This window comes from Canis lupus, chromosome 38 (assembly GCF_011100685.1).
Source record: "Canis lupus familiaris isolate Mischka breed German Shepherd chromosome 38, alternate assembly UU_Cfam_GSD_1.0, whole genome shotgun sequence".
NCBI classification, from domain to species: domain Eukaryota; kingdom Metazoa; phylum Chordata; class Mammalia; order Carnivora; family Canidae; genus Canis; species Canis lupus.
In genome coordinates this window covers 21725105-21753015 of record NC_049259.1, presented here as the reverse complement: position 1 = coordinate 21753015, position 27911 = coordinate 21725105, and the positions used below count along the sequence as shown (strand labels likewise).

General features: G+C 46.9%; 2 protein-coding genes and 1 non-coding gene across 8 annotated transcripts in view; 2 read left to right on the top strand and 1 right to left on the bottom strand.

Annotated features, from left to right (window-relative positions):
- Positions 1 to 4858: 4858 nt before the first annotated feature.
- LOC478984 (low affinity immunoglobulin gamma Fc region receptor III) lies at positions 4859 to 14543 on the bottom strand. 6 transcript variants are annotated; one of them, XM_038586266.1, is made up of 6 exons: positions 14400 to 14543; positions 13890 to 13991; positions 13232 to 13252; positions 12619 to 12873; positions 10050 to 10304; positions 4859 to 5793 (listed from the first exon to the last, which is right to left on the bottom strand). In XM_038586266.1, the coding sequence occupies exons 2-6, from the start codon at positions 13927 to 13929 to the stop codon at positions 5168 to 5170; spliced, it is 1197 nt and encodes a 398-aa protein (XP_038442194.1). In that variant the 5' UTR covers positions 13930 to 13991; positions 14400 to 14543; the 3' UTR covers positions 4859 to 5167. The 6 variants fall into 6 exon arrangements, with proteins under 6 accessions (XP_038442194.1, XP_038442196.1, XP_038442193.1 ...); XM_038586268.1 differs by having other exon boundaries at positions 12619 to 12870; positions 14400 to 14542; XM_038586265.1 differs by lacking the exon at positions 14400 to 14543 and having other exon boundaries at positions 13890 to 14070.
- On the top strand, positions 6620 to 6693 carry TRNAN-GUU. The gene has a single exon. It is a non-coding gene; the product is annotated as a tRNA-Asn (tRNA).
- LOC111094513 (glyceraldehyde-3-phosphate dehydrogenase-like) overlaps positions 12916 to 27911 on the top strand; it is a 41332-nt gene continuing 26336 nt past the window's right edge. Inside the window, 3 exon segments of the mRNA XM_038586276.1 lie at positions 12916 to 14584; positions 26531 to 26647; positions 27022 to 27652. The gene's annotated coding sequence lies outside the window, so the exon portion shown is untranslated.

The window sequence follows — 27911 nt, the reverse complement described above, 5'->3', positions numbered from 1 at the left end:
TTTTTATGTAGTCAAATACTTTCCCTGGTAGTTTTTAAGCTTTTTTTCATACGTTGAAAATTCCTTCCCCACTTCAATATCAGATCAGTTTTTGCCTTTTTTTTTCTTATAGTAGTTTTGTTTCCTTTTTGTTTTTTGGTATTATCCCTTTAATTCCTTTTTAAATTTTTAATTTTATTTTTAAAGATTTTATTTATTTATTCATGAGAGACAGAGAGAGAGAGAGAGAGGCAGAGACACAGGCAGAGGGAGAAGCAGGCTCCATGCAGGGAGCCCGACGTGGGACTTGATTCCCCGTCTCCAGGATCACACCCTGGGCTGAAGGCAGGCGCTAAACCGCTGCGCCACCCAGGGATCCCCCTAATTCCCCTTTTTTAAAATAAAGATTTTATGTATTTATTTACTCATGAGAGCACACAGAGAGAGGCAGAGACATAGGCAGAGGGAGAGGCAGGTTCTCTGGAGGGAGCCTGATGCGGGACTTGGTCCCAGGACCCCAGGGATCACAACCTGAGCCAAAGGCAGATGCCCAACCACTGAGCCACCCAGGCGCCCCTCCCTTTAATTCTTTTTGAAATTATTTCGAGATATAACATGGGGTAAGTCTATAACTCTATTCCCATCCCTTCACCTGATGGTTCTCCATTCAATTCATTGAGTAGTCCACCCCTCAACCACTGATTTGAAGTGACATCATTGATGGATACTCACCCATCCATCCCTCCCACACAGAGCAAAACACAAAGTCTGGGACACACTTGAGTCCTGTCCCAGCTTGGATCCATGAGGCAATGATGAAACCAGAAGATATCCAGCTTCCTCTTGGATATTATGAATGGCTGGGACTCAATGGCTTACTTACTTTAACACCCCTGTCCCTTCTCTTCTTGCTCATGTTTTTGGTATTCAGCTATGTGAGGGATGGCCCACTCTGACTTCCAAGACAGTTTTGATTCCATCTTGGGTTATTGGCTGTTTATCATGAACCCAGCAGATTGCAAGCTTTCTCTTAAATATTGTGAATCAATGGGATGGTATAAACTTTTCTGTGTTACACCATAGGGATCTTTTCCACAGGGATTTGGAATGAGTCCAACACATGGACCTGGAGCCCTTCCCTCCCTCCACTCCCATTGTCTTTTAAGAACAAAAACAGGCTTTGACCCATGCCAGTTTATCACAATATACCCACAACTGTGGCCCATGACAATGTAGTTCTTTAGATCTTTTCATGCCCTTGTTTTCTAACAGTTGTATATTAGAGGCGGAGGTGAGAACATGATCTGCTTGTATTTTAATTTGGTGTTGGTTTCATTTTATTTTGGCTTCTCAGTTTACTCACTGTAGTGGCTCTGTGGTTTGGTTTGCTCAACACTCATTCCAGTATCATCCTGGTTTGTTTTCCAGTGAGGTTGAGATTGGGAAGCTAAAAATGATATATTTCCTATGTTCCTCTGCCGCTGGGGTTCTGGTTTATGATTATGTTTCACTAACCAGATGTGCTTCCCTGAGATTTTGATTTGTAGCTGCAAGTCACATGGGAGAGAAACAGAGATACAATTTGGGAGGTGTAATAGTGGCCAATGCAACTTTGTCCTGGAGCAGAACAAAGAGAACAGAAGAGTTTGGGGAGTTATTCCTGGAAGTCAGCCTCGAGTCTTGTTTCTTCAGTCTTCCCAACACTGGGTAAATTATTTGTGCCCCTCAAAAAATCCTTTTGTATTTAAATAAGCAAGAGTAGATTCTGTTGTTTGCGATTAAGAACCGTACTGTGCTCATGCTTGAACGAGAAGCAATCTAAGTAATCTATCTAGATCTGGCATCTCTTTCTAAGCAACCCTTATTCTGGACTTTATATGGTTAGATTTTATATTCATATTTTATTTCTTTGGCTTTTGTAATAGTTTTAATACATGCGTATGTGTTATCAAATAAATATATATTATTTGGATTTTCACGCTTTTAAAGTTTATGTAACTGGTATCAGACAATACATATTCTTTTGCAACTAGCTTTTCCTTTTTTTTTTTTTTTACTAAATATCATTTTTATGGGATTCCTTTATGTTGAGACACATAGCCGTGAATGGTATTCAGAAGATTTTAAACAGTTGCAGGATTATATATTTCCACTATTCCCCATTAGTCCTTAACTATAAATATATAGATAGATATGTGTGTTTATGTATCTCAGAAAACTGATTTCCAGGTAATGTAAGTTGTAGTGCAAATACTATGTCAATCTTTCAAATCATCTCCAAAATATTTGACTTTTAATAATTGTTGGTTCTGTTTGATATGGCTGTCACTAGCTAAAGGATGCCTCCTCCTGAGCCCTGGTTTAACATGGGGGAACTGCATCAACTTTCTGCAATTTCTTTCCAAGTTGATAGTCATTAGGTGACTCGTCTGAGTAAGCTGAGAATTTTTTCCTAAAATTAGGAAAAGCCAGGCATTAATGATACTGAATCCTTTGCTATCTTCTGTTGAACTAACAACAACTCTAATACATTTTTTTCCTAGCCTTTAAAAAATATTGTCTGTGGGGCACCTGGGTAGTTCAGTCACGTGAGTGTCTGACTCTTGATTTCTACTCAGTGCTGATCTCGGGGTCATGGGATGGAGCCCCCCATGGGGCGCTGAGCTCATCAGGGAGTCTGCTTGGGATTCTCTCTCTCCCTCTCCTGCACCACCACTTACAATTTAGATACACACACACACACACATAAATATATACATAAAATTAAGAAAAATACTGTCTGAGGGTTTTATACATCGGTTTTCTCTATTACACAATAATCATTTATTGGAATGATATGTATAATAGGTTGACCACAGCCATCCAGGCTGGCTGAGCCGACATAATATGGTTGTGAGGCGGGAGTCTGCTGTGCTGCCTGTGTTTGCAGCCTGGCTCTCTGCCTCTGTTTCCCAATATGTAAAAGGAGATAATGATGATAATTATAATTCTCAAATGAGACAGTAAATGTTTAGAATGGTGGCATGAATGAATGAATTAGCTTTAATTATCCTTTGTATTACCAAAACAATTATATGGAGGATGTTTGGGGTTTAAAAAAAGACAACCTGTCCCATGAACTGAAGGTAAAATACAATACGGATGGGGAAGGAAGGCGCCTGCCCCCCAGTCTCCCATCAGCCCCACATTTCCCCTATGCTCGTCTGCCTGACAGCCTCCATCCTACCACAGGACGGCAGCAGGGCCAGCAGAGACCACAACACTTGGTGATGCTCCCACTGTGACCCATGACTGCCTGCCTGCTCTCTGTTATCTCCTGACTCTTGGCACCAAGGTTGGGTGAAGGCTTCGGTTCCCACACGTGGCCACCAGCAAGGGACGCTGCAGAGTAAAACTGAGTGGTAGTGGGCAGCCACAGTCTTGGGGAGCCAAACTGACACTGGGCTCTTGTTAACTGGACCAGGGTTCAGGTGGCAGGGCTCGATAACCAGGGTCTGCAGCAGGTTGGCCTACCTTCGGACCTGCAGGTTGGGAGGCATTGAGTGGCCTCCCGTCAGTGCCCCGGTAGGGTTCCCTAGAGTTCGGCCAGCAGTGCTGTGGGGACTGGCTCTCTGGGGTGTCTAGGGAGAGCCAAAGCAGACCCCAGAAGATGATTCTTTCTGAGGGGCAGTTAATTGATATGGGCCTGACCAATCACAATGCTACCACCTGTGCATTTCCTTCATTGTAACAGGATTAATTGCATTCCAAAAGTTTTCTGTCTTTTTATTTTCTAACAGACTTATTTAACAGAAAAATACAGTTTAATACATATGCTAAACACGGAAGGTTGGTATAGTGTTCCTTTTCCCTGTGCACATGTAAAACCCTGAACAACAATTTGGGTATGTTATATTTTTATTACTATTCAATCCAAGTATTTTTCAATTTCCATTCTCTTTGATCCATGAAGTATTTAAGAAGCATGGATTTTAAAATTTCCACACGGAGGGTTTTAAAAGATATTTTTTGTAATTGATTTCTGAGTTAAATTGCATCATGTTCAAAGAATGTGTTCTATATGGTGCCAATTCTGTAACATACGTTAGGACTTGTTTTATGGGCTCATATAAAGTCAATTCTTGTGAATGTTCCATATGCATTTGAGAAGAATGTACAACCAAAAATTATTGGTTGCAGAGTTCTCAATATTTATTAAACCAGTCTTATTGTGTTCATATGCTTAATTTTTTTCTCTAATGAATGATCTATTGAACGCTGAAAGTAATATGTTGAATTCTCTTACCATAGAATTTGAGGATTCACTGTAAATGCATTTGTTAATTTTCCCTTGTAAGTCTAATAATTCTTGCTTTGATATCTTAATACTATTTTATTAGAAACTATGTTTTTAGAATTATATATTCATCACGAGTTTAATCTTTTATTATTATCTGGTGACCATCTCCATCCTTCATGATGCATTATTATTTAAATTTTGTTTTGTCTGATATTAATGCCAACTTTCTTTTTGTTGGACTATTCCTGCATATCTTTTTCCATTCTTTTCCATTCAATCTTTGTTTTTTTTTTTTTAATGTTTTCATGTCACTTTTCTAAAACAGGATAAAATGTATTTTTTAAAAATGCACTTTAACTGGCAAATTTTCTCCATTTCTATATATTGTGACTACTGATATATTTGGATTTATTTCACCATCCCATTTTTTAAATATTCTATTTATTTATTTATTCATGAGAGATACAGAGAGAGACAGGCAGAGATACAGGCAGAGGGGAAAGGGAGCCTGATGTGGGCCTTGATCTCGGACCCCAGGAAATCACGCTCGGAGCCAAAGGCAGACGCTCAACCGCTGAGCCACCTAGGCATCCCTCACCATCCCATTTTGTACTTTCTTTTTCATGCCTGTTTTTTTTTTTCCCTTCTTTTGGATTGCTGTCATGTGTACATGCAAAGTGAAGCACAGGAAATGTATGCATATTAAGTATAAACTGGAAACTAATTTTTAATTCCTGCTGCCAATCCAGTAAAAGAGGTGAAGACGAGAATTGAGGTTCCCAAACTTGGACTTTGCAGATGAATAAGATTTCCCTTACAATGTCAGTGACTAATATAGAGTTGCCAACTTTTTATTTTGCCAAGTCAGGAAATTTATGGAACAACCACAGCCCCAACTCTCGCCTATCCTCACCATAATTTTATAAAGAACATTAAAAAACAAACTTTTAAAGTGTAAAAGAAAGGTGCTCTCCAGGTAGAGATCATTGGGCAAGCTTGTGAGATACACACACACACACACATAATCTGTGCGCACACACCTCTATCTACCGTGTGTCCTCTCAGTTCACCCAACATCACTGGAAACTTTGACCTGCCCCTAAACTGGAACCCACGGGGTGGAGCGCGGTGGTGTAGAAGGAAGAGGAGGTTCTGGGTGGAGGCTGAGGAGGGTGCCACGCCCGGCCACACACTGTGGGTGCCTCGCCGCAGAGGGCCGTGGTGCAGGGGATGGGTGTGCCTGCGGCGGAGGCGGGGGGCTCGGGGGCCGCAGGGAGCCCAGAGGAGCTTCCCCCCAGGCAGGAGAGGAGGCCGGCCGGGCCCTGAGCCCCTGACCGGGATCCCTGGGCTGCCGGCTCTGGATGCGAGGTCTCCGCGCCCAGAGGATCCGGATACTGCAGTGTGAACGTCTCTAAGTCTCGGGCGTTTATAGACTCTGCGTCCTGGCCGCGGGCCTAATACACGTTCCCAACAGCTGGGCTTGGAGATTAGTCTTGGTCCGTGAGGTTCCATTGCTTCAGCTGACCCCTGATCGTCTAGATCAGAAAAAAAAAAAAAAAAAAAAAAGTTTGTTCTACTTCCCGGAGCAAAACCAAGTGAACTCGCGAGCCCCCCCCCCCCCCCCCCCCCGAGAGCCTCGGTATTGGCTCCCCCGGAGACCCCCGCTGCTCGGGCCGCTCTGCCCAGTCTGGGTAGACGCTGAGGCCCGGCCGGTCCGAGCAGGTGTCCCCCGGGGGAGGACGGGGTGCCAAGAGGTGCCAGAGGGGGGGTCCCAGCAGGTGCCGCCTAGGGGAAGAAGGGGGGCCGAGAGGTCCCGGGGGGGGGGAATCCCAGCAGGTGGCCCCCGGGGAGGAGGGAGGGCTGAGAGGTGCCAGAGTAGGGGATCCCAGCAGGTGCGCCCAGGGGAAGGGGGGGGCCGAGAGGTGCCAGAGTAGGGGATCCCAGCAGGTGAGCCCAGGGGAAGAGGGGGGCCCGAGAGGTCCCGGGGGGGGGGGTCCCAGCAGGTGGCCCCCGGGGAGGAGGGAGGGCTGAGAGGTGCCAGAGTAGGGGATCCCAGCAGGTGCGCCCAGGGGAAGGGGGGGGCCGAGAGGTGCCAGAGTAGGGGATCCCAGCAGGTGAGCCCAGGGGAAGGGGGGGGCCCGAGAGGTCCCGGGGTGGGGGGGGGGGGTCCCAGCAGGGGCCAGCCCGGGGGCGGTGGGGAGTGCTCGCAGGTGCCAGCGCTCGGCGGCGGGAGGCCCTCCTCTCCCGGGGACCGCCCTGCCGGGCCCCCCTCCAGCCCCAGCCCGGATTTGGGGGCTCCGGGAAAGCAGCACGAACGTTTTCTGCGGTGAACTGACTTGGCAGAGGCGCCAAGCCTCGCCTGTCTCTGTGGCGCAATCGGTTAGCGCGTTCGGCTGTTAACCGAAAGGTTGGTGGTTCGAGCCCACCCAGGGACGGGGCGCGAGCGTTTTTGAGCGCGTGGCTCCTGCGCGGAAGCCGCAGAGGCCCTGGGTTCTCACGCAGCCCGGCCTGGGTGTCCGGGCAGGGGGTGCTCTGCACGAGCCCGGCTGCCGGGACGCGCCTTAGGCTCCTCGAGAGCCGGCCCGCCACCCCGCGCAACTTTTTTAAAAGTTTGCGGTCGGGAGGAAGCAAGAACTGATAAGCCGGTGAGTTCGTTTTGTGCTTTGCATTTCCTCACTTCTCGGGCAGGCGTGTCCGGAACCTGGGCCCCAGCGGTGACCGGGGGCGGGCTCCCTTCGGAGTGTCCCCGCAGCAGCAGCACCTTCCCCTCCAGCCGCGCCCCTGCTCCTTCCCCGCTCCTTCCCCCTTGCGCTCCTGCGGCAGCCACCCAGCTTTCCAGGCCCCCCTCCCTTCCTGGTGCGAGTCTCTAGCTGCCCGAGAGCTTCCTAAAAGGCCAACTCTGCTCCCAGGGCCCCGGTGGCCGCGGGCTGCGCTCCCCTAGCTTGGGGGCAGGCCTTTGCTGCTCGGGCCTGGGCGCTCCTCTCCCTCCCCGGCTCCTTACTCGGGGACCAGCTGACCTACATCCTGGAGCCCTGCTCTGGCCTTGAACCTTTGCCCACAGGCCTTCAGTGTCTGTCCCCTCTGCCTGGCAAACCAACCCCTACTCATCCTTCGCCCCCACGGAACCGAGTCTCTCCTCTGCAGCCTGTTCTTTGCTCTCTCCTCTGGGCCTTTCTCCCTCCAGTGAAAGCTCCTCCAGGGGATGACCTCGTGTTGTTCATCTCTCCACCTTCAGCACCTAAACCCAAGCTCTTCCTACCCTACGTACTAGACAGGTGTGAGTTGAAAGTCTGGGCTTTCCTGATGCACTTGCCTCATGTCTGAATCTCATATAATAATTCAGACATCAAGCTTGAACCCTGTTGGCCTGTAGCCCATATCCAACTCCATGAGGTTGACCCTATACCTCTGTCCAGGCCCCCATCTCCTTTCTCCGGGCGCCTTCTCCTGCCCACCACCTGCTCGGACCTACCTCTAGCTGCCACCCACCCTCCCATCCCACTCCACCTATAAAAATCCCCTTCACCCAGGTGCCCCAGCAAGACTGGTGAATCTGCAACTGCTTGATTTCCGTGAGCTGTGCAGACAGGATTTCGGAACCCAAACTCATCCCTGGTAGAATTTTGGACGACAGGAGGAAAAATGGGTCTTATCATTCAGGCCTCATTGCCCCGCTTTTTCCATCTTCAGAGAGCAGCATGCAAGACCTTGTTCAAGGCTTTATTGGAATCGAGAAGTGTTCTGTTTAAAGCTTCTAATACAGAAAGAGACAGCTAAGCTTTCTTCCACAAGCAACTCGCATGACCCCACCCTCACTCCACTGCCACTGAAAGGCCAAGGGATTTTAAGTCTCCATAGTTTAACTCAGCAGGGTTGAGTGCATTTAGTATCGCTTATCCAACCTTGTTTGGTGAATGATGTGAGCAAAGCTTTGCCTGAATTAGATACTAAAGCAGAAAGCTGGTCTGATAGTCTCCGCACCTGCTCTCTCTCTAATTTTTACTATGCTGGCCAACTAATGTCCTCACCTCCTGCCCATGGCCTCCCGAGTAGTTATTGTTGACTCTTTGGTGTCATTCTTTTTCAGTTCAGACCCAGAGATATCTCTGTTCACGAGCTTAATCTGGGAAAGCAATGCTGCTCTTCATCCTATGGACACAGGGTTTGTTCTGCGCTTTCTTTCCCAAGACGCTCCAACCTCCAACCCCCTTCCAGGAGCATTTTCTACTCATGACATCAAGACAATTCATCATTATATACTCACACACAGTCCAGGTTCTAAAAGGGGCTCCCTGCAAAAATCAACTCGAATTACCCGTGATTGTTCTGTTACCTACACCACCGCTCATGTTCTAGGAAGACAGCCCAGGCAGGGGTCTTCCTTGGTCCGGCTGCCTTGCTCTTTCTCAGCCACCCCCTTGACTGGTTCTGCTGTCTCCCTAGAACATGAGGGTCTCCCTAGACCCTCCACAGCCCCCACAATCTGTCTGGAAGTGGTTTTAGCGTGCCTCAAAGGCAACCAGCCCTGCAGCAACAGAGGGAGACTACTACCCAGCTGGCCCTCGGCTATAATTCTCTTATCCACTTATCCCGTTCTTTAAGAACAAGTTCAGATGTTGGGTCACCACCCAGTTGCTTCTCTGTGATAGAATGGCTGAGCGGACAAAGTATCCAGGTAGCTCCGAGATTTCAATTCTGAGCAATGTGGCTACTCATTGGGGGGTGCATTTGGCACTTGAAGATCACGGACTCTTTCTTTCCAGCAGAGACCAAGAGAAAATGGAGTTGAGTGGAGGACCCTCAACCTAGACACTGAGGTATAGTTTTCCTGTGGCTCCCAGAGCTGCCTGTTGGAGGTGATGGGGTTGTGGATCCAGAGAGAGGTCCAGAGGGGTTGCTTTCAGGACCCACCCTTTGTCCTAAGAGCCCTGGCTCCATATGACTTTGCTGTTTTTCAGGTTCCCCATTGAGCTTCGAAGGTCTCTCTGCACAGCAAAATACAGCCCAGTGTCCACTGCAAATAGGAGTGCCATCACCAGGGAGAAAGGGATTTGGGGCCAGTGTGAAAGGAGTAGTGAGGTTGATGGAAGCGAAGAACCTAATGGAAGAAGCAGAGGGATGAGCACAATGACAGTGGTTACGGCAAAAACGTGGTGTCTGCCCAATTTTTCCATTTTATCTAGTGGTTAAATATACAGGCTTTGGATCTTTGGTGTGATCTGAGAGACAAATTAATGCTCCCCATTCCCTTTCCCTCAGTTACTTCATCCAAGGTAGACCCCAAAGTACCTGTCTCATAACGTTGTGAGGGGTGGCTGGATCGTCCAACCCGGTTCATGGAAAGAAGCACTTGGTTTCTTTGAAAGGTGCCCAATAAATGTCAACTTGTCTTTGTTACCAAGGGGGAACTTGAAAGTCAGAGAGGCTATGTGGTTTACCCACTGTCACATGATGGACGAGCAGCAGAGCCAGACCAGGTTTCTAGGCCCTCCCTGTGTGGAAGTGAGGGGCTCCCACCAGGTTGGAGGGTAGGGGAGGATGGCCAGCACTGGAGGGACACATAACATTGTGGCCATGGTCTGACTGGGGAAGGGCAGGACAAGCGTATTTTTATGGGGCAGGACATGTGGCTTCTGTTTGTGCTGCCACATGGCAGAGTGAATGACACCCCTAGAACCCCTCATAAAGAAGCCCATGGAATAGTCAAGAATCTCTCCATTCATCTTCACATTGTGAATGCAGACCCCATACACACAGGGTTCTGGAAGCTCTAGGGCTGCACAGCTCTCACCTTGAATGATGATGTTCACAGCCTCCGAAGACTCGTTTTTCTTCCCGATAATCCCCCTGCAGAAGTAGGAGCCATTGTGTTCACTTGTTGCTGCTGGAATGTGGTACTCAGAATTATTGTAAAAAAACTTCTTGCCTCTTCCATTCTGAAAATACTGAACGTTCCGTACGGGCGTGTTCTTCCAGCTATGGCACTTCAGTTGAATGAGCTCCCCCTCCTGGAACACCAACCGAGGGACCTGGAGCAAGAGCCAGCCTGAAAGACACAGAGACCACAGGCCCAGGAGGCTTCAGAGCAAAGATCTTGTGACGAGGACACTCACCACCCAGATCCTGGGGCGTCATGGAGAGCCAGACTGGGCGCCATCCCCGTAAAGAACCCAAATCACACCAAGACATTTTGTCCGATGGGGAAGAGAGCCACACCAATCAAACTGTAACGTTAGAGCAGAGGGACTAAGTGAAGAGGTAGGTGGGAAGCCACCTGCAGGGTCCTTAGGACTGCACTTGGATTTGCTATAACAGGTGAGTTCTAGGTCAAAGACTAAAACTTGTATTTGAAAATGATGATTTGTGGGGCACCTGGGCGGCTCAGGTGGTTGAGGGTCTAACTCGTGGATCCGGCTCAGGTCAGGCCCCCAGGGTCGTGGGATAGAGCCCCACATCCTGCTCCATGCTCAGCACAGAGTCTGTTGGAGATTCTCTCTCTCCTTCTCCCTCTTCCCCTCCTCACACAATCAATTAATTAAATCTTTACAAAAAAAAAGAAAATGATGATTTGCTCCGTTAAAGGAAAGGCAGAAGGGCACCTGGGTGGCTCAGGTCGTGATCCCGGGGTCCTGGGATTGAGGCCTGCATCGGGATCTCTGCACAGAGTCTGCTTCTCCCTCTGCCTCTCTCTCTCTCTCTCTCTCTCTCTCTCTCTCTCTGTCTCTCATGAATAAATAAATAAAATCTTAAAAAAAAACAAAAACAAAAAGAATACATATATAGTCTGGTGGCCTTCGGGGGAACACTTTTGCTCCAATCTGTCCTGTCATGGACTTATCGAATGTCCATAAGCACATCCATTCAACACAGGTGTGGTTGAGCACCACTGTGTACCAGGTGTTGGGCCCCCTGGGGCTACCCGATGACAAAGACCCATGACGCGTAACCTCAAAGACTCTGTAGACTCAACACAGAAAAACACAAACTCAGAATAGTTCCAACACAGTGTGCTACAACAGGCTAAGAACAAAGGCCTAGAGGGCCAAAGAGAATGGAATAAAGAGATTCTGTCCCCCCAAAAGTAAAGAGGACTCCTCAGAGGAGGAGATAAGCGAAATGAGTTTTGAAAGCCGATCAAGAGTTTCTCCTGGTGAGTTGATGCCTGCAGTCACGGTTGTGGGCCCGTAGTACGGTCCTCCTTTACTTCTAAAGTCGGTTTTTAGATCGAACTTCAAGACCAGCTAATAAGTCTCAGACTTGATTTTTCTATTGCTTCTTGTTGGTAATTCCCCCTTTCATTTGGTCTAAGGTAGCCATGTCTCACCCAGGAAGAGAACAGACGTTCCTCCCTGTGTAACTCCGTGGCATGAAGCCCGTGGCAGCTACGGGGCAGTCAGAGGCTAAGGAGCCACAGGTGGGGGGCCCAGTTCCCTGAAACTTTTTGCAAATCCACCTCCGTTAGGCCCTCCTTCCCCTCCAGGCTCTTTCTACCCATGCACATCGTGCAACTGAGACAGCCATGGAAGTAGCTGTGAGGTGCGCCTGCAGGGACTGGGCTAGGGGGTGTGATTCTAGGATTACCTGTAGAACAGATCTTTGCCTCTGAAATCCTACCCTCACCTGCTTCTGATGCTTAGATTCTGCAAACAACACTAGAGACTTTCATTCCATGATCACTGGTAGGCTGGACGGACGTGTCTCTAACTCTACTAGGAGATTTATGCCGAAGCATAAGTTTGCGTGTGGCAGATGGGGAGAGGGCGGTGGATATGACCCTAGGCTGTTAGGAATGGTTTGGAGGATCGCTTAGGGCATTGTGCATCTGAGAGTCAGGAGGAGATTGAGGTCATAAAAACAGATTCATTAATTTATTCAGTAAATATTATTGAGCACTAATGTCAAGCCCTGACCTTCAGGTGACTCCATGCTACTGGGGACATTCTTTTTTTTTTTTTTTTTTTTAATTTTATCTATTCATGAGAGACACAGAGAGAGAGGCAGAGACACAGGCAGAGGGAGAAGCAGGCTCCCTGTGGGGAGCCCAACGCAGGACTCGATCCCAGGACCCTGGGGTCATGACCTGAGCTGAAGGCAGACGCCTAACCACTGAGCCACACAGGTGCCCCTCTTGGGTGCATTCTTTGTGGATGGTGACTGCAGAGACTGTGCCCTGCAGAGTCCCGTATCTATTACGCACCAGGTTTTACATTTTGCCTCAGGCCTCCCTCTGATATAATTCAGGGGGGGCCACAGGTCATCTCATCTCAATTTTAGCCCCCAAGACTTTGCTCTTCCCAAGTCTTTTGGGGCCTCCCCTTTTACCGTTTTCCTGATTCCCTTCTTCCCCTTCACCCACTCACCAGTGTGGACTTCTAGCTGCACCGGGTCACTGAGTTTGGATTGGTCTGTCTGGCACCTGTACTCTCCACTGTTTTTAATGCTGGCATTTTTGATGATGTAGGTGGATATCTGATTTGAGATGGGTCTCCCATTGTGCAGCCACGTGTAGTTGTCTCTAAGGAGATGGTCCCCCTGGCATTTCAGAGTCACACTGTCCATTGTGAGTACCCTGTTCCATTTGGGTTCCAGAACCACCACAGCCTTTGGGACATCTGCTGAGGAGCCAAGAGAAGGTTGATTAGGGCAGAGAGGTGAGTAGGCCCTACACTGGCCTTTCCAGGGAGGCTCAGAGCCAGAGCGAGCCCATTGCAAACCCATAGTTGGTGACTCGGCCTTGGTCTGTGACTCAGACTTAGAGCACCTTGGCTTCAAGGCACTTAGCCCCATTTCTGGCCTTTCATTATCTTGAGGAAAATTAGCCTGAGAAACCTAAGGCCAAGCCCAACCGTGATGGGGAAGTGCCTCTGACAACCCCATACCAGCAATTTCCCATGCAGCACGCATTTCCCAGCACCCGGCTGTTAAACACCATATGCCTCCCTCCATCCAACCAAGACCACAAAGCCAACTCACCAGCTTGTGTGCCAGCAGAAACTGCAAGACAAAAGAGGGAAACAAATACTGAGCAGAAGAGGAGATCAGGGCAGCCCTCGTGTGGCATGGGCGTAATTCCCGGCCCACCCCTGCTCCGGCAGTCCTAGTGCCAAGAATCAAGGTCTCCATGGCGGCTTGCGCTCTAGTCTCCAGGGTGTGCACCTCCTGCCCTCTTCCCAACACCACTTCCTCCTTAGTCCCCACTCCCAAAACAAGGGTGCGGGCTGAATTGCCCTTGAATCAAGCCATAGACACAACCTCAACCCAAGTTCCCCCAAAAGGGCAGAAATGAAAAGTCTTAGAGGGGAACCCTGGAATGTCAGAATGGAAGAGACAGAATGGACGGGCTCACCCATCCTGGTCCATAGCCTTCACCTTACAGATAGGGAAACTGAACCCAGCAGGGCAAGGTAACAGCGACCTCGTAGTCCCCCTCGGCCTCCTGGTTATGCCCAAATCGGGCTGGCATTCTCATCTCTAGCCTCCAAATGGCTTGTCCCGGGAGCTAAATTGAGTGTTCTCCGCACAGCAAGGAGTCCTATTCCTTGGTTGGGGGCCCTCCCTGGTCTGAAAAGTGGGCTCCACCGGACCCAGGGCATCTGGAGCTTCTGTCTCAGCCAAAGTGACTCTGACTTACCTAGAAGTAGCAGGGCCGTTGAGGACACCAGCTGCCACATGCTGTCACATTAGGGTCAGCAAGTCACTGCAGATATGCCGAGCTCTGAAGGGATGCAGCTAACTAGAAGAGAGGAAGTAAAGAGTCTTTTCCCCCACCCCCTAGCTCATTATTCTTTAGGTTCCTTTTCCTGGAAAGTCATCTGATTTCTGAATCTGAATTCTGACAAGTGAGCCCCAGGATGGGGCAGGCAGGGGAGGAAAAAAGCCGGAAAGAGAAGCTGAGGTGGATGAGCACCCTCGGGTCCACAGGAGACTACAGGCAAGCATCTAGTGACATGGATAAATCTGATCAGTCTCAAAATAAGTTTCCCTACCTGGCGGGTTTGGATCCACTCAGTGCCAAGAACAAGAAGATATCACAACCCTGGGGATGAGACCCAAGGAGAAGGGCATTCCCTGAAGAGGTCTCTTGTTTTCCTCCAGAACTCTCCTGCCTGGCCCAGACCCGGCTCCATCCACCTGGACCTACCTGCCTGTATTCATTTAAATCTTCAGACCCTGAGGAAGGGTCCCTCCCTGCAGTGTTGTCTCCACCAGCTTATTTTTCAAGAATTCAAAATGCATGTGTGTAGAGGTCTATGACGCACTTCTTAGCATGAATTTGACCATGAGATTCACACCTTCTGTTAAGAGAAGCCCAGGCGAGGGGCAGGGGTGAGAAATGGGGCCCTGGGAGGGAGGAAGTCACTAATTGGTTGAAGGGAAGGCAGAGAAGGAGGCGCAGAGGGAAGGACAGCGGGCAGGAGAGGACAGGAGCTCTTTAGCTTCAACCCACCATCACCAGGGCTGAGCAGTGACAGTAGCCAGGTGAGCTCAGCCCCTCGGAGACCCACTGGCCTGGGCTGGTCTGTGAGCCTGTAGCCCTGGCTCCGGGGTGCCTTATTGGAAAAGGTGGAAGTGCAGTGGCCAGGAAGTCTTAAGATTGCTACCCTGTTCTACTCTCCCTAGCCGCATCCCCCCAACACACGGCAGGGATGTGTATCCTCCCCTTCCCCACTTAGCAGCATCTCCCCTACAGGCCCTGGGATTAGAAGTCTTAGAAGTCCGTTAGGAAAAAAAAAAAAAAGAAAGAAAAAAAAAAGAAGTCCGTTAGGATGGTTAGAATCACGAGGGACAGGAACCAGGCAGCCATTCTAGGGCTCCCTCTCAAGGGATCCATTTACACCTTGCAAAATCCAGACCTGGATCTGAAAATGTAAAGCCCCAGGCTATGGCACTTTAGGGGCTTCTCTGGGAAAGACACCTCGCCACAGGGTGCCCTCAGGGCTGTGGCAGGCTCAAGGCTGCCCTCCCTGCTCTGGGCTTCTCCTGCCACTTCTGTCTGTGGTCTTCCTGTGGAGGGAGGAGCTGCAGGGCATGGACTTCGTAGGAAGGAGGGAGGACCGCAGCCTGAGGAGCCTTCCACAGGTGTGCATGAAGTGCTTACTGAGCCAGCCTCAGCGTGAGCACGGGGTTGGAAGGGCTAATTGTATGGGGAAGGGAAAAGGCACAGTTGGTTTTTTTTTTTTTTTTTTTTTTAGGATGTTATTTATTTATTCATGAGAGACACAGAGAGAGGCAGAGACACAGGCAAAGGGAGAAGCAAGCTTCTCCGGGGAGCCCAATGCAGGACTCGATCTCGGGACCCTGGGATCATGCCCTGAGCCTAAGGCAGATGCTCAACCACTGAGCCACCCAAGCACCTCAAAGGCACAGTTTTTGAGGGTCAGTGGTGTTGGGATATCTCATGCCGAGTGTTTGTCTCCATGCCTGCCTTTTCTTTTGTCCTTTCATTGTTCTCTTTCCCCTCTCCCCTCTTGCTTGTCTCCCCATACTTTCCCTTGGACATTGAATTTCTTTTTCTTTTCTTTTTTTAATGATAGAAATAGTCACAGAGAGAGAGAGAGAGAGAGAGAGAGAGAGGCAGAGAAAGAGGCAGAGACATAGGCAGAGGGAGAAGCAGGCTCCATGCACCGGGTGCCTGATGTGGGATTCGATTCCGGGTCCCCAGGATCGCGCCCTGGGCCAAAGGCAGGCGCCAAACCGCTGTGCCACCCAGGGATCCCCTCCCTTGGACATTGAAATAGCAGCCACAGTGCAAGGTTCTGAGATCACCAGGCCTGTCAGCTCTCATCCCTAGGAAAGCGGGAGACCGTCAGATAAGCACCTGAAGTGCCTGCTGTCGGGACCGGGACCGTGAGAGTATTTGCAAAATTCTGCGGATGCACCAGGAGAGCGTCTGTGGCATCTGTGGGAGGGGTCCACGTGGAAGCGAGAACACTTGGATCACAAAAGATAATTGTCTATTCAGCAGGAAGTTTTCTAGATAAAGAGGGCTTTCGGGCAGAGAATCATGAGCCAAGATGGAGTGAAATAGGCTGGCATGTTTGCAGAGCTGGGGGTAGCTCCGTGAAGGAGAAGCACCAGCTCAAGGGTTAAGGGCCCTGGGTTTGGGCTAAGTCTGGGTTGGAATCTCAACTGCACCTCTTACTTACCCCTTCTAGGCCTCAGTCTTCTCATCTGTAAAATGGGGCTAAAATATGAGCACTAACCTCCAAGGTGTCGTCGTGAAGCTTAAATGAAGTAATGCATTTAAAGTTATTGGTTCCATATCTGGAAACATATCTACTGGTTTCTATTAGAAGTGCAAGATGGGAGGTGAAGGCCTTCCCTGGTGATCCGAATGAAGTTGTGACACTCTCAACCCCATGATCCTTTAAGAGCTCGTGCTCCTGCTTAGTCATATTCATATTTGTGAACAGTAAGGTCTTTGAGGGCAGGGAAACTGTTCCTCTGGTTCACATTGTATCCCCAGCATTTAGCCCAGTGACTAAAACAGACTCAGCACTCAATGTTTATGGAGTGATCACGGAGGACTTTGTACGTCATGGTGAACAGTCTGTACCTTCTTAGATTGCTTTCAGAATAATTTCTATAAAATGTAAAACCGACCTCAACGTTTTAAGCTGGGGAATGATGTGATCAGTTTTACATTTTATAAAAATTACCCTGATAGCATGTCCAATAAATGGACATGGAGGGAAAAGTTGGGAAGTTATTATCACAGTCTGGCCGAGAGAAGATTCTCTGTTAAAGAAGTGGAAATGCAATGGAAGCATCTAAGAGATGTGACGAAGTTAGAACGCACATGCTTTGGATGAGTGATTGGCTGTGAGGGGTAAGAGAGAAGGAGGGATCTGGGCGATGCTCAGCTCTTTGGTCTGGGTGATGAGGAGGATGGTGGTACATTTCATGGACATGAGAAATAGAGGAAGAGGATCAGGCTTTGGGGAGGGTGGTGATAATGGTCTCAGCTTTTGACATTATCAAGCTCGAGGTAGTTATGATTTTAGGTGGAGATTCTAAGTAGGTGGTTGGGCATATAGCCCTGAAACTCAGAAGGCAGGTCCGGACAAAGACAAGATTTAGGAGGTATCAATAGGGTGCTCTACACTGTTGATAAAAGCTTAAGTCCTTTTCCTATGAAAAAAATGCAAGTAAATATACACAAAAATTTCTCTAGGATTTAAGAAATTCCTTGAAGTTCATCTAGAGAGCCTAGGTTAAGATGTAGTGTGGGTAACAGCTCTCTATCAGAGTGTTGAGTGAGAAGAAAGGGGAGCTCCAGTGAGGGGAAGGAATAGAGGAGATGGGAGGAGAGGAAGGAGAAGCGGGGAAGTGATGACAGAAGGGTGGCACGAGGCAACTTTCCCATAGTGCGAGTGTGCGAGTGTGCAGAAAGGAAGAACAGCTGACACAGGAGATCACATAGGAGGGCCTAGAGAAGAGAGAATAGGGAAGCCCAGGCAGCAGAGCCCTTCAAGGAGGCAGAAGTCAACAGTATTAAGTGCTGTAGAAAGTTCAAGAAGTCCTTTCAGTGTGACCTTCTGGGAACTATTTATAACTTTTGCCTGAACAATTTCAGGGGCTGGGGTTGGAGGACAAAAACTTGATAACTGTTGGTTGAAGATTGAATAGAAGGAAAAAGGTGTTCTCATGAATGACTACTCCAAAGAATCTCCGTTATGGAGGCTTCATGAACCTATGTCTGGGCTGTCCAGGACCCATACCTCCTCCCCTTCTTCTTCTTTTTTAAAAAATTTTTTAAAATACTTTATTTATTTGAGAGAGAGAGAGAGAGAGAGAGAGAGAGAGCTCACGCACAGGAGCAGGGGGAAGGGCTCCATTGAGCAGGGAGCCCGATCCCAGGACTCCTGGGGCAGAAGGCAGATGCTTAACCAACTGAGCCACCCAGGCGCCCCCCCCTCCCCTTCTTATCAGCATCTCATTCTCCCTTGAGGAAACCCCCACTGTGAGTAGTCTTAATAGAAAGTGGTGACTGGTTTCTAAATAGAAAGTGAAAAAAAAATAAAATAAATAAAATAAATAGAAAGTGGTGATGAGCCAAGGGGGCCAGAACCCCCTTTGCTCTGCCTCGGCCCAGTGTTATGTCCTAAACTGTGTCTCTTACAAATTTATATGTTGAAGTTCTAACCGCCAGGACTTCAGAATGTGACTGTATTTAGAGGTGTATTGGAGGTGTATTTTCAAAGGTAATAACTTTTGAAAGGTTATTAAGTTAAAATGAAGTCATTAGGATGTGCCCGAATCTAATATGGCTGGTGTCCCTATAAAAAGAGAAGATTGGGACACAGACCTGCACAGAGGGACGAGCATGTGAAGAAACAAGGAGAAAATGGCCATCGATAAGTCAAAGAGTGAGGACTCAGGAAAAAAACAATCCTGACAACATCCTTATCTCAGACCGTGAGCCTCCAGAACCCTGAGAAAATAAAATTCTGTTGTTGAAACCACCCAGCCTGTGGTACTTTGTTATAGCAGCCTGAGCTGACTCAGGCAGGAAACCAAGGCGCAGACGTGTGATCTAGGCTTGGCCAACTTGTCTCTTCTGGAATGTGGAATCCTGAAAAAGTGACACCTACCCACTTATAAGGGAGATTCATTCCTAAGGGAAGCAGATGGTTGGGTCCCAGTCATCACAGCAGCGGAATAGGCTGACCTGCCCCTACCCAGTTTCCATCCAGCACATTCCTTTCCTTCCCTTAATACCTAGATTCTGATACACTGACGGCCAAGAGCCCTGAGTGGTACAGTAGGAAAGGAGAATCACGTGGAAACTAGAGGGGATCCAGGAAAGAAAAGGAGATTTTTTTTTGTCTTAAGTGAAAGACTTGAAGTTATTTACAGGTCATTTAACTTTCTTGGCGGCCATTATGAAAGGCTTCACTTTCCACTGCAGCCCACTCACTGGTCAGAATGTTAGTGTAGGCAGTTAGTTAGGTGCTAACAGGAGACCTGGAGGTCTGCAATGGGTGAGTCCTGACCAGGAAAGCCAGAGCCCTCCACTGGAAACTGAATCAAACCAGACAGGCCCAAGATGGCGGATGCCATGACGGGAACCTCTGACCAACTAAGGAAGAAAAAGTGCAAACCCCTGCATCTCTGCTCTAACTAATGAATATTCCACTCCCTAGTTGACATCGGTCAGTAAATATAGAAACTCACTGCAGGGGGTGGGGTGGTGGTGGTGAGCAGCTCTTTTTTTGAGCTCATAGGCTCTCACATCTTGAGAATGTACTTTTCGCTTTAATCAACTTCCCCCTTGCGTTGCTTATTCACTGGGTGGTGTCTGTCCTTTAATTCTTTCTTTTGGGGACACATGGGTGGCTCAGTGGTTGAGCACCTGCCTTTGGCTCAGGTCGTGATCCCTGGGTCCTGGGATCATGTTTCGAATTGGACTCCCTGCAGGGACCCTGCTTCTCCCTCTGCCTGTGTCTCTGCCTCTCTGGTCTCTCTAGAATAACTAAAAAAAAAAAAAAAAAAAAAAAAGAAAAAAAAGAAAAAAAAATTTCTTTCTTTGAAGAGACTAAGATCCTTTGGTGACATCTTTGGGACAGGCTCCAGGGCTGGGGTCCCCCAGTTCACTTGGCAACAAGAACAGTTATGCGCTCACCCTCAATCAAGAGTAGGAGATGTAGATCCATTTCTTTCTTTTTTTTTTTTTTTTTAGATCCATTTCTTGATGGAGAGAGTGTCAAAGAGTTTGTAGCCATGTTTCCATATTGCCACAGCTAGCTTTGGCAGTCACTTTAGTGACTTTTTTGAGGATTTCCTGATCCTTTAAGGGCATGGTGACTAAAGCAAAATCTTTAAAGTAGAGAGTATCTGTGGACACGTGTGGGAGGCTGTAAAATGGAAGGAAAGAATTTTCATCTTATTCAAGAACAATCACAGGAAGAAGGGAGATGGTTGGTATTCACAGGAAAGAAGAAAGCCAGACTAACATTACCCTTCCCTCCCTCCCTCCATCCCTCCCTCCCTCCCTCCCTCCCTCCCAAGAGTTTGGGTAAGATTAGAGCAGCAAAGAAACAGTGTACTTCATGGCATTTTTCTTAGCTCAGCACTGCAGTGCAATTGCTGAGATATACAGGAAATAAGGGCTCCTTGAACTTGAATCCATAGTAACCTCTGACTTCTATACAACTCAAAAATTGCAACGACTTGGGATGCCTGGGTGGCTCAGTGGTTGGGTGCCTGCCTTTGGCTCAGGTCATGCTCCTGGGATCCGGGATTGAGTCCTGCATGGGGCCTGTGTCTCTGCCCCTCTCTCTCAGTCTGTGTCTCTCATGAATAAATAAACTCTTAAAAAAATTGCAATGACTCAGTTGACTTAAGTATAATACAACACACGATGAGGGGGTAGCACTACCCAATACCCATCTTCCTCCTTCTTAGTACAGTGCCGGTTTTATTCAGGAGCTCATGTCATCCGGTTCAGCACTCTCTTGGTTTTTATTGGCTGAGTGAGGGATGAGGGGACACTGTCCAAAAGATGCAATCTGGCAGAAAGGAATGTCTTTTATGTGTCATATCTGGAAGAGAGGGTGTCTCTCTTCCACTGGTTGTGAAAAAAACTCATCATGTCTCAAGTTTGGCTAGCAGCTATTGTTAAGACTTTGAGGACAGCCAGCATGAGGCCAAAGGCAAAATGCCAAGGAGGGCAGAGACATTGGGAAGGGAGGGTTAGAATGTGCCCTCACTGAGCTTCTGAGGAAACCAAGCCAAATTTTCATAATTTGAGATACATTTCCTCATTGTTTAGGCCTATGTAAGTCAGAGCTTGTTACTTGGGAACATAGGCACCTGATGGATACGTTGGTATTTACTGAGTACTAACTAAAAGGATATGGAACTCTCTTTCTGAAAAGAGCTACTAGTTAATAGGGGAGAAACCTGACGTTTAATGACAAGAGGGAATGCTGATGGGGAGGCCAAGAGTTCTAAACCTAACTTATAAAAAACAAAAACAAAAACAACAACAAAAAAAAAAACAAAACAAAAAAACAAAACCTAACTTATGTGACCCTGAACAAGTCATCGAATCTTAACAGATCGCAGTCTCAACATCCAGGCTTGAGGGAAGATGGACTCTATGTTTGCTAAAATTCTTTCTGATTAGACATTTCTGTCTTAGTGAATGTCAACCAAAGGAAAGATGACTCCTCCCTTCTTTTCGGCAGGCCATCACTGACCAGCAAGGAAATGAACCAAGAAGGCCCAGAGAAGGAAAAGAAGTGTAGTTGCCTTTTATTTATTTAAAAAAGATTTTATTTATTCATTCATGAGAGAAACACAGAGAGAGGCAGAGACACAGGCAGAGGGAGAAGCAGACTCCATCCAGGGAGCCCAATGCTGGACTCAATCCCACATCTCCAGGATCACGCCCTGGGCTGAAGGCGGTGCTAAACCACTGAGCCACCCAGGCTACCCTGTAGTTGCCTTTTAAAGGAAGTATCCTACTTGTTCACTTTAATAGCAAAATGTAGTAATCTCTGAACCATAAATATGATAGATATCATAGTCATTGAATAAAAAATATTCACCGTTACATGTCCAGTAAAGTGAAGAAAAGAAACAGGAGAGGAATCAAAGAGAAGGGGTGGGGAGTGGACAGGCAGAGAGTGAGACACAAGATATGCAAATGGGAGCAGAAGGTAGAGAAGACCCTGGAAAAGTCAAAGATAACAGGAAAGGTACCCAGGTTCACAGACAGACAGAGTCGCAAAGGCAGTTGGAAAACACGCAGAGCAAGACGGGCGCACAGAGGTACAGTGATGCGGACAGAGGTGCTTGTGTGGAAAGCTGGGATCAACTCCAAACAACAGAAAGTTGTAGACACAAGGAGGGGAAGGCAACATGGAAATAAAATTGATTTTGTGACATGACCTTAAGTTACAACCTGGGTACTCTGGCTGGGCTCGTTGAAAGGACACAGCTTACTGACCTCAAAGAGGGTTCCAGAGGTGTGAGGCTACCTGCTAGGGCGACTTACACACGCCCTGTCTTGTTTTCTCCATCAGAACTCAGAGTTTCCAAACCAGACTTGCAAACATTTAAAGTTTCAAAAGAAGTGTTGATGATGTTGTTATGGGGAGGACTTGGCCAAAGAGGAAGGAAATCCATGTTTCGGTTTCAGTAGGACCATCGCTAGCTGGCAAGCTACTTCTCTTTCCTAAACCTCTGTTTCTTCATTACTCAAGTGAGGTAATGATTATGTTTAGTAGCTTCTTCTAGCTTAAATATGCTGGTTTCCAATGGTAATTTCCAGACACTGCAGAATGCAGTAGGCTTTGTCTCCTAGAAATCCCAACGAAGGCCTAAAGGAATATTCTGAAAGAGCAAATTAATACATCTAAGGTTTACCTTTTTTTTTTTTTTTTTTTTACATTTTATTTATTTATTCATGAGAGACACAAAGAGGCAGAGACACAGGCAGAGGGAGAAGCAGGCTCCCTGCGGGGATCCTGATGTGGGACTCGATCCTGGGACCTGGGGTCACACCCTGAGCGGAAGGCAGCCGCTCAACCTCTGAGCCACCCAGGTGTCCCATAAGGTTGACAAATTAATCATAAATCCTGAACTCATGCTTTCACTCACATGCAAATGAGTCAGTCCCTAGGAAAATAAAAGGCAACATCAAAAGAACTTTTGGAAAGGAAACAGAAAAACCATTTGGTTCCGTTACTCGGTGCCATCCCTCTGGAGATGTAGGGGTTTGGAGGCCTCAGCAGGAGTGTGAGCAGAGCCCAGAACCAGCCCTGGGGCTTCAGTCCTTGTTCCCCTCGCCAATGTTTGGTCTTTGTCTGCTTTAAATATTTTCTGCTTTAAATATTTTTGGTCTTTGTCTGCTTTAAATATTTTCTGAAATATGCACACGAATCTATAATATACTCCGGCTACTAAGCAAACAAAGCACTGCAGAAGTTTTTTTTTTTTTTTTTTTTTTTTTTTTTAATTTTTTTTTTTTTAAATTTTTATTTATTTATGATAGTCACAGAGAGAGAGAGAGAGAGGCAGAGACACAGGCAGAGGGAGAAGCAGGCTCCATGCACCGGGAGCCTGATGTGGGATTCGATCCTGGGTCTCCAGGATCGCGCCCTGGGCCAAAGGCAGGCGCCAAACCGCTGCGCCACCCAGGGATCCCAGCACTGCAGAAGTTAATAAAGGAAAAGTGAAAGTGACTCTTAATGACCTTTCTTCCTTCCTCGGGGGGTAACCACCAAAAAATTTGTTGTGTCCCTTCCAGAACATGCCCTATGCGTTCATATTCGTGTAAACGCGATCATCTACCTATACATCTCTATATCCTGTTCATTTTTTGCCAATTCTGTTTACACATTGTATCACGTGATTTTCCTAAAACTTGATTTTTTTAGAGTAATTCCCCCCACACACATAGGCGCACACTATTCAACACTTTTCACATTCTTTTTTTTTTAGTTGGAGGAAAAAAATGTTAAATATTTTCAAGGAATGTGTGGAAAGGAAGAGACAGTGTGACTCTTCTGATTTGGGTTCTTAAAAGACTCAGGTCATGATCGGGACCAGAATTGGGGCTTTCTCCTCTAAGGAGGCAGCTGTTTCTCCCTTGCCAGGAGAACATGACTTTGCTATGTGAGATCATAAAATATTTCTTCCTGTTTAAGCCATTTGAGTGGAACCTTCTAGCACTTGCTGCAGAACATCACCTGACACGTGCATTTCTCTCTGTGTTCAGGGAGACTCCAGCTGATGAAGTTGTACTTAAAGCTAGAATTTGGACATTTTTAGGTTGGTTCTAATTTTCATTATTTTCAATAGTGCTGCAAAGAGCAACAGCATTTCTTTTTAAACTTGGCATATTTCCCAAGGCCATTCTCCCAGAAGTGAAATCCCAGTATCATAGGTGCACACATTTCCAAGCTGCCCGTGGCACTGCTACGTTCTTTCCCAAGCGATTCTTTATATTTATACTCCGTTCAGAGATCTATGAGAATCTATTTAATTTTTTTTAAGATTTATTTATTTTAGGGACTCCTGGGTGGTTCAGCAGTTGGGTGCCTGCCTTCGGCTCAGGTCGTGATCTCAGGGTCCTGGGATCGAGTCCCGCATCGGGCTCCCCGCAGGGAGCCTGCTTCTCCTTCTGCCTGTGTCTCTGCCTCTCTCTCTGTGTCTAAAATAAATAAATTTTTTAAAAAGAGATTTATTTATTTTAGAGAAAAAATGAGACAGCATGAGCAAGGGGGAGAGGCAGAGGGAGAAGGAAAGAAGCAGACTCCCTGCTGAGCGTGGAGCCCAAGCCAGCTCCATCTCAGACCCTGAGATCATGACGTGACTTGAAATCAAGAGTTGGAAGCTCAACCAGCTAAGTGGTCCCGGTGCCCCTCACATTCCTTTATTTTTTTTAAGTTTGTAATTTTAATTCCAGTATCATTAACATAGTGTTCTTTTAGCTTCAGGTGTACAATGTAGTGATTTAACAATTCCATACACGACTGGGTGCTCATCTCAAGGGTCCTCTTCATCCCTGCCCTCCCCACCACCTCCCCCGCTGGCAACCAGCAGGGTGTTCTCTAGAGTTGAAAGCCTTGCTGGCTCCCCTCCACCTCACCTCTCTGCTTTGTTCCTTTGCTTTCACATTCTTTCTCTTAATCCTTGGTAAATTAAGAGATGAGAAATGGGGTCTCAGTCATTTCAACTTGCATTTCTTTGATTACTAGTGTGTCTGAACACTTCCCATGTACTACACTGGCTGCATTTTCTCTTTTATATTTCTGTTAGAGGGGAGGCACCTAAGTTGTGTCTGGCACAACTTAGACATTTCAGGTCTGTTTAATCAAATGTCTTTGGATGTCTGTCGGTACCGCCGCCCCTGCCTACTGCTCAGGACTCTATGTGTTTCTTCCGTAATTGCTAGTATAATAAAAGTACCTTTTTTGAGGGGGGCATAGTTAATCTTTTTTTTTTTTTTTTGCAAAATTTGCAGTTGGTAGTTTATTTCAAGCTGATTTTAGTTTTGTATTATTCAGAAATTTAAGTGTTATGACGATCTTTCCCTCTTCTCCCCTATCCCCAGGCTTAGAAATCTTTTTTCTTCCTTGAGAGACTTTGATCACCATTCAGCTCTATTATATTCCAGGCTTCCCAAAGTTTGGTTTTCGTGGCTCACCCTGTGATCCTTCTGAAATGTATCTGTGAGCTTTATCTAACAGCTTGCTTTATTAAGCTTCCTACTTAAAGAGAAAATTGTGGTGAGAAACACCTAGCATTGAATTTACCACCTTAACCATTTTACAGTGTACCGCAGTGTTTAGTCTATTCACATGGCTGTACAACAGATTTCTAGAATGTTCTCATCTTGCAAAACTAAAACTCTATACACATGGAACACTAATTCTCCCTTTCCCTCTCCCCTCTCCCAAGCCCTTTGCAACCACCTTTGTGCTTTCTGATTCTATGGTTTTGACTACTTTAGATATTTCTTTTGTGTGGAATCCTGTAGTGTTTATCCTTTTGTAACTGGTGTATTTTGCTTAGTTTCATGTACTTCCTTGATGTCCATCCATGAGGTAGCATGTGAGAGGATTTCCCTCTTTTTTAAGGCTGCCTAATATTCCCCTGAGTGCATATGTCACATTTTCTTTGTGTAGTTATCTGTTGATGGGCATTTGTGTTGTTTCTGTGTTCTGGCCATTGTGAATAATGCTGCAGGGAATATGAAAGTGCAGATACAACTTCACAATCCTGTTTTGAATTCTTTTGTAACAGGGATGGGGTTGAGATATTCAGTGAAGAAAACTAGCAAAATCAGGGACGCCTGGGTGGCTCAGAGGTTGAGCGTCTGCCTTCAGCTCAGGGTGTGATCCTGGAGTCCCGGGATTAAGTCCCACGTTGGGCTCCCTGCATGGACATGCCTGCTTGTGTCTCTGCCTCTCTTTCTCTCTCTCTCTCTGTGTCTCTCATGAATAAATAAATGAAATCTTTTTTAAAAAAGAAAGAAAACTAGCAAAATCAGATGTGGGTTATGAAAGAGAGGAGGGAAGCCACAATGATACCCAGATTTCTGGCTTAGGAGGTGCCATTTCCTGAGGTGGAAAGGAATTTAGCCAGGATGGAGCTGGGGGGGGGGGCATCTTTACCCTCACTGGAGACCCATGCACCTGATACAGTGGACAAAGAACAAAGCAGGTCTGAGCAGGAGGTTCTAAGCTATTTGAGCTGGCTGCAGTCCTTAACTGTGGGATCTAACTCCTGGTTTTCCACTACGACGTCAAACCCTAGGCTCACCATTAAGGACCTGAAGTCAGAAGGCCGATGAATGTAAGCAAGACTGTGTCTGAATGTCATTGTCTGATGTCAAGAGTCACTCAAGCAGAAGAGCAGAGCAGGTGGTTTAAAGTAAGAGCGTTCTCAGGTGCTTCTTGCTCCTGAACCTGACTCATTCTTACTTCTCTAGTCCCTTGACTGACTGTTTCTTGTGTTAAACCACTAGCTCAGATCTTTCTTACTTTTCTAGAAAAGAGAGTATCTTTACCCTGCAGATGAGAGTCGCAATGCCCACTCTGTTTCAACAGAGGGCAGTAGGGAACAGCTAATAGCTGACTTTTCCAAGCTCAGAGAAAAAGTGTATTTAGGTGATCTCAAGGCTGGGGTCCTAAAATATAGCGCATCATGCTTCATGTGTTCATGAACTTGAGAGATCTCTGTGGAGGGAGGGAGGTCCCTGGACAGTCAAGCAACTCTTAGATGACTCCTCTTCTCGCGAACAACAGTTTAGCTCTGTGCAACTCACGGAAGGCTTCGTGGAGGAGTTTGGCCTTGAAGAATGACTATGAGTTGGCAAAATAGCTTCGTCCACAGACAACAGCATGAACAGAAACATAGCAACCCATGGCAAATCTAGGGGACCACAAGAAGGTAGGTATTAGCCGAGCATAGGATTGGAGTGGGGACACCAGTGACAGATGCGCTCAGACGCTATGTGCCACCCTGACGGGTACAGATGCCACCTCCAAGCTTTGAATATCACCCTGAAGACAATGGGAAGTCACTGAAGGATTTTGAGCAGGGAGGTAACTTGATCTGTTAGCCACTCATGGTTTTGTTTTTAACTGTTTTTAACCAGTATTGCCATTTTGGATTTTAGCCCATCAGGGGGTATATATACAGATATCTCGTTGTATTTTGAATTTGCATCTCCCCTGGTAAGTAATGATGTTGCCTATTTTTTCATGTGCTTATTTGGCCATTTGGATATCCTCTTCTGTGAACTGTCTGTTTAAATCCTTTGCTCACTTTTTAATTGTGTTGTCTGTCTTCTCACTGATGTGTAGGCATTCCCTATGGATTCTTTGTCGTGGCTGCTCATTTGTTAAATGATGTCTTTTGATGAACAAAAGCTTGGTAAGTCTTTTTGAAAACAATATAGAAGATGGATTAGAAGGAAGGAGGCTTGGTTAAGATTCCATTTCAGGAATTTAGGCAAGGACTAATGAGGACACGAAATAAACCTCTTCTACTGATAGTAATAAGAGCAGCAAGTACGTACACGGCACTTTCTATGTGCAAGCTTCGTACTAAGCACTTAAACTTATTTAATCCTTACATCAACCCTATGAGGTTGTGGTACTACGATTGTCCCTATTTCACAGATGAGAAAACC

What these genes read in the sequence shown, in the direction of transcription:
- LOC478984 (XM_038586266.1), bottom strand. Translation starts at nt 13,929, where the DNA reads ATGTGGCAGCTGGTGTCCTCAACGGCCCTGCTACTTCTAG. An exon ending in AACGGCCCTGCTACTTCTAG is followed by an intron (nt 13,253 to 13,889) that starts GTAAGTCAGAGT and finishes TTTGTCTTGCAG; the next exon opens with TTTCTGCTGGCACACAAGCT. An exon ending in TGTGAACATCATCATTCAAG is followed by an intron (nt 5,794 to 10,049) that starts GTGAGAGCTGTG and finishes TTTCTGATCTAG; the next exon opens with ACGATCAGGGGTCAGCTGAA.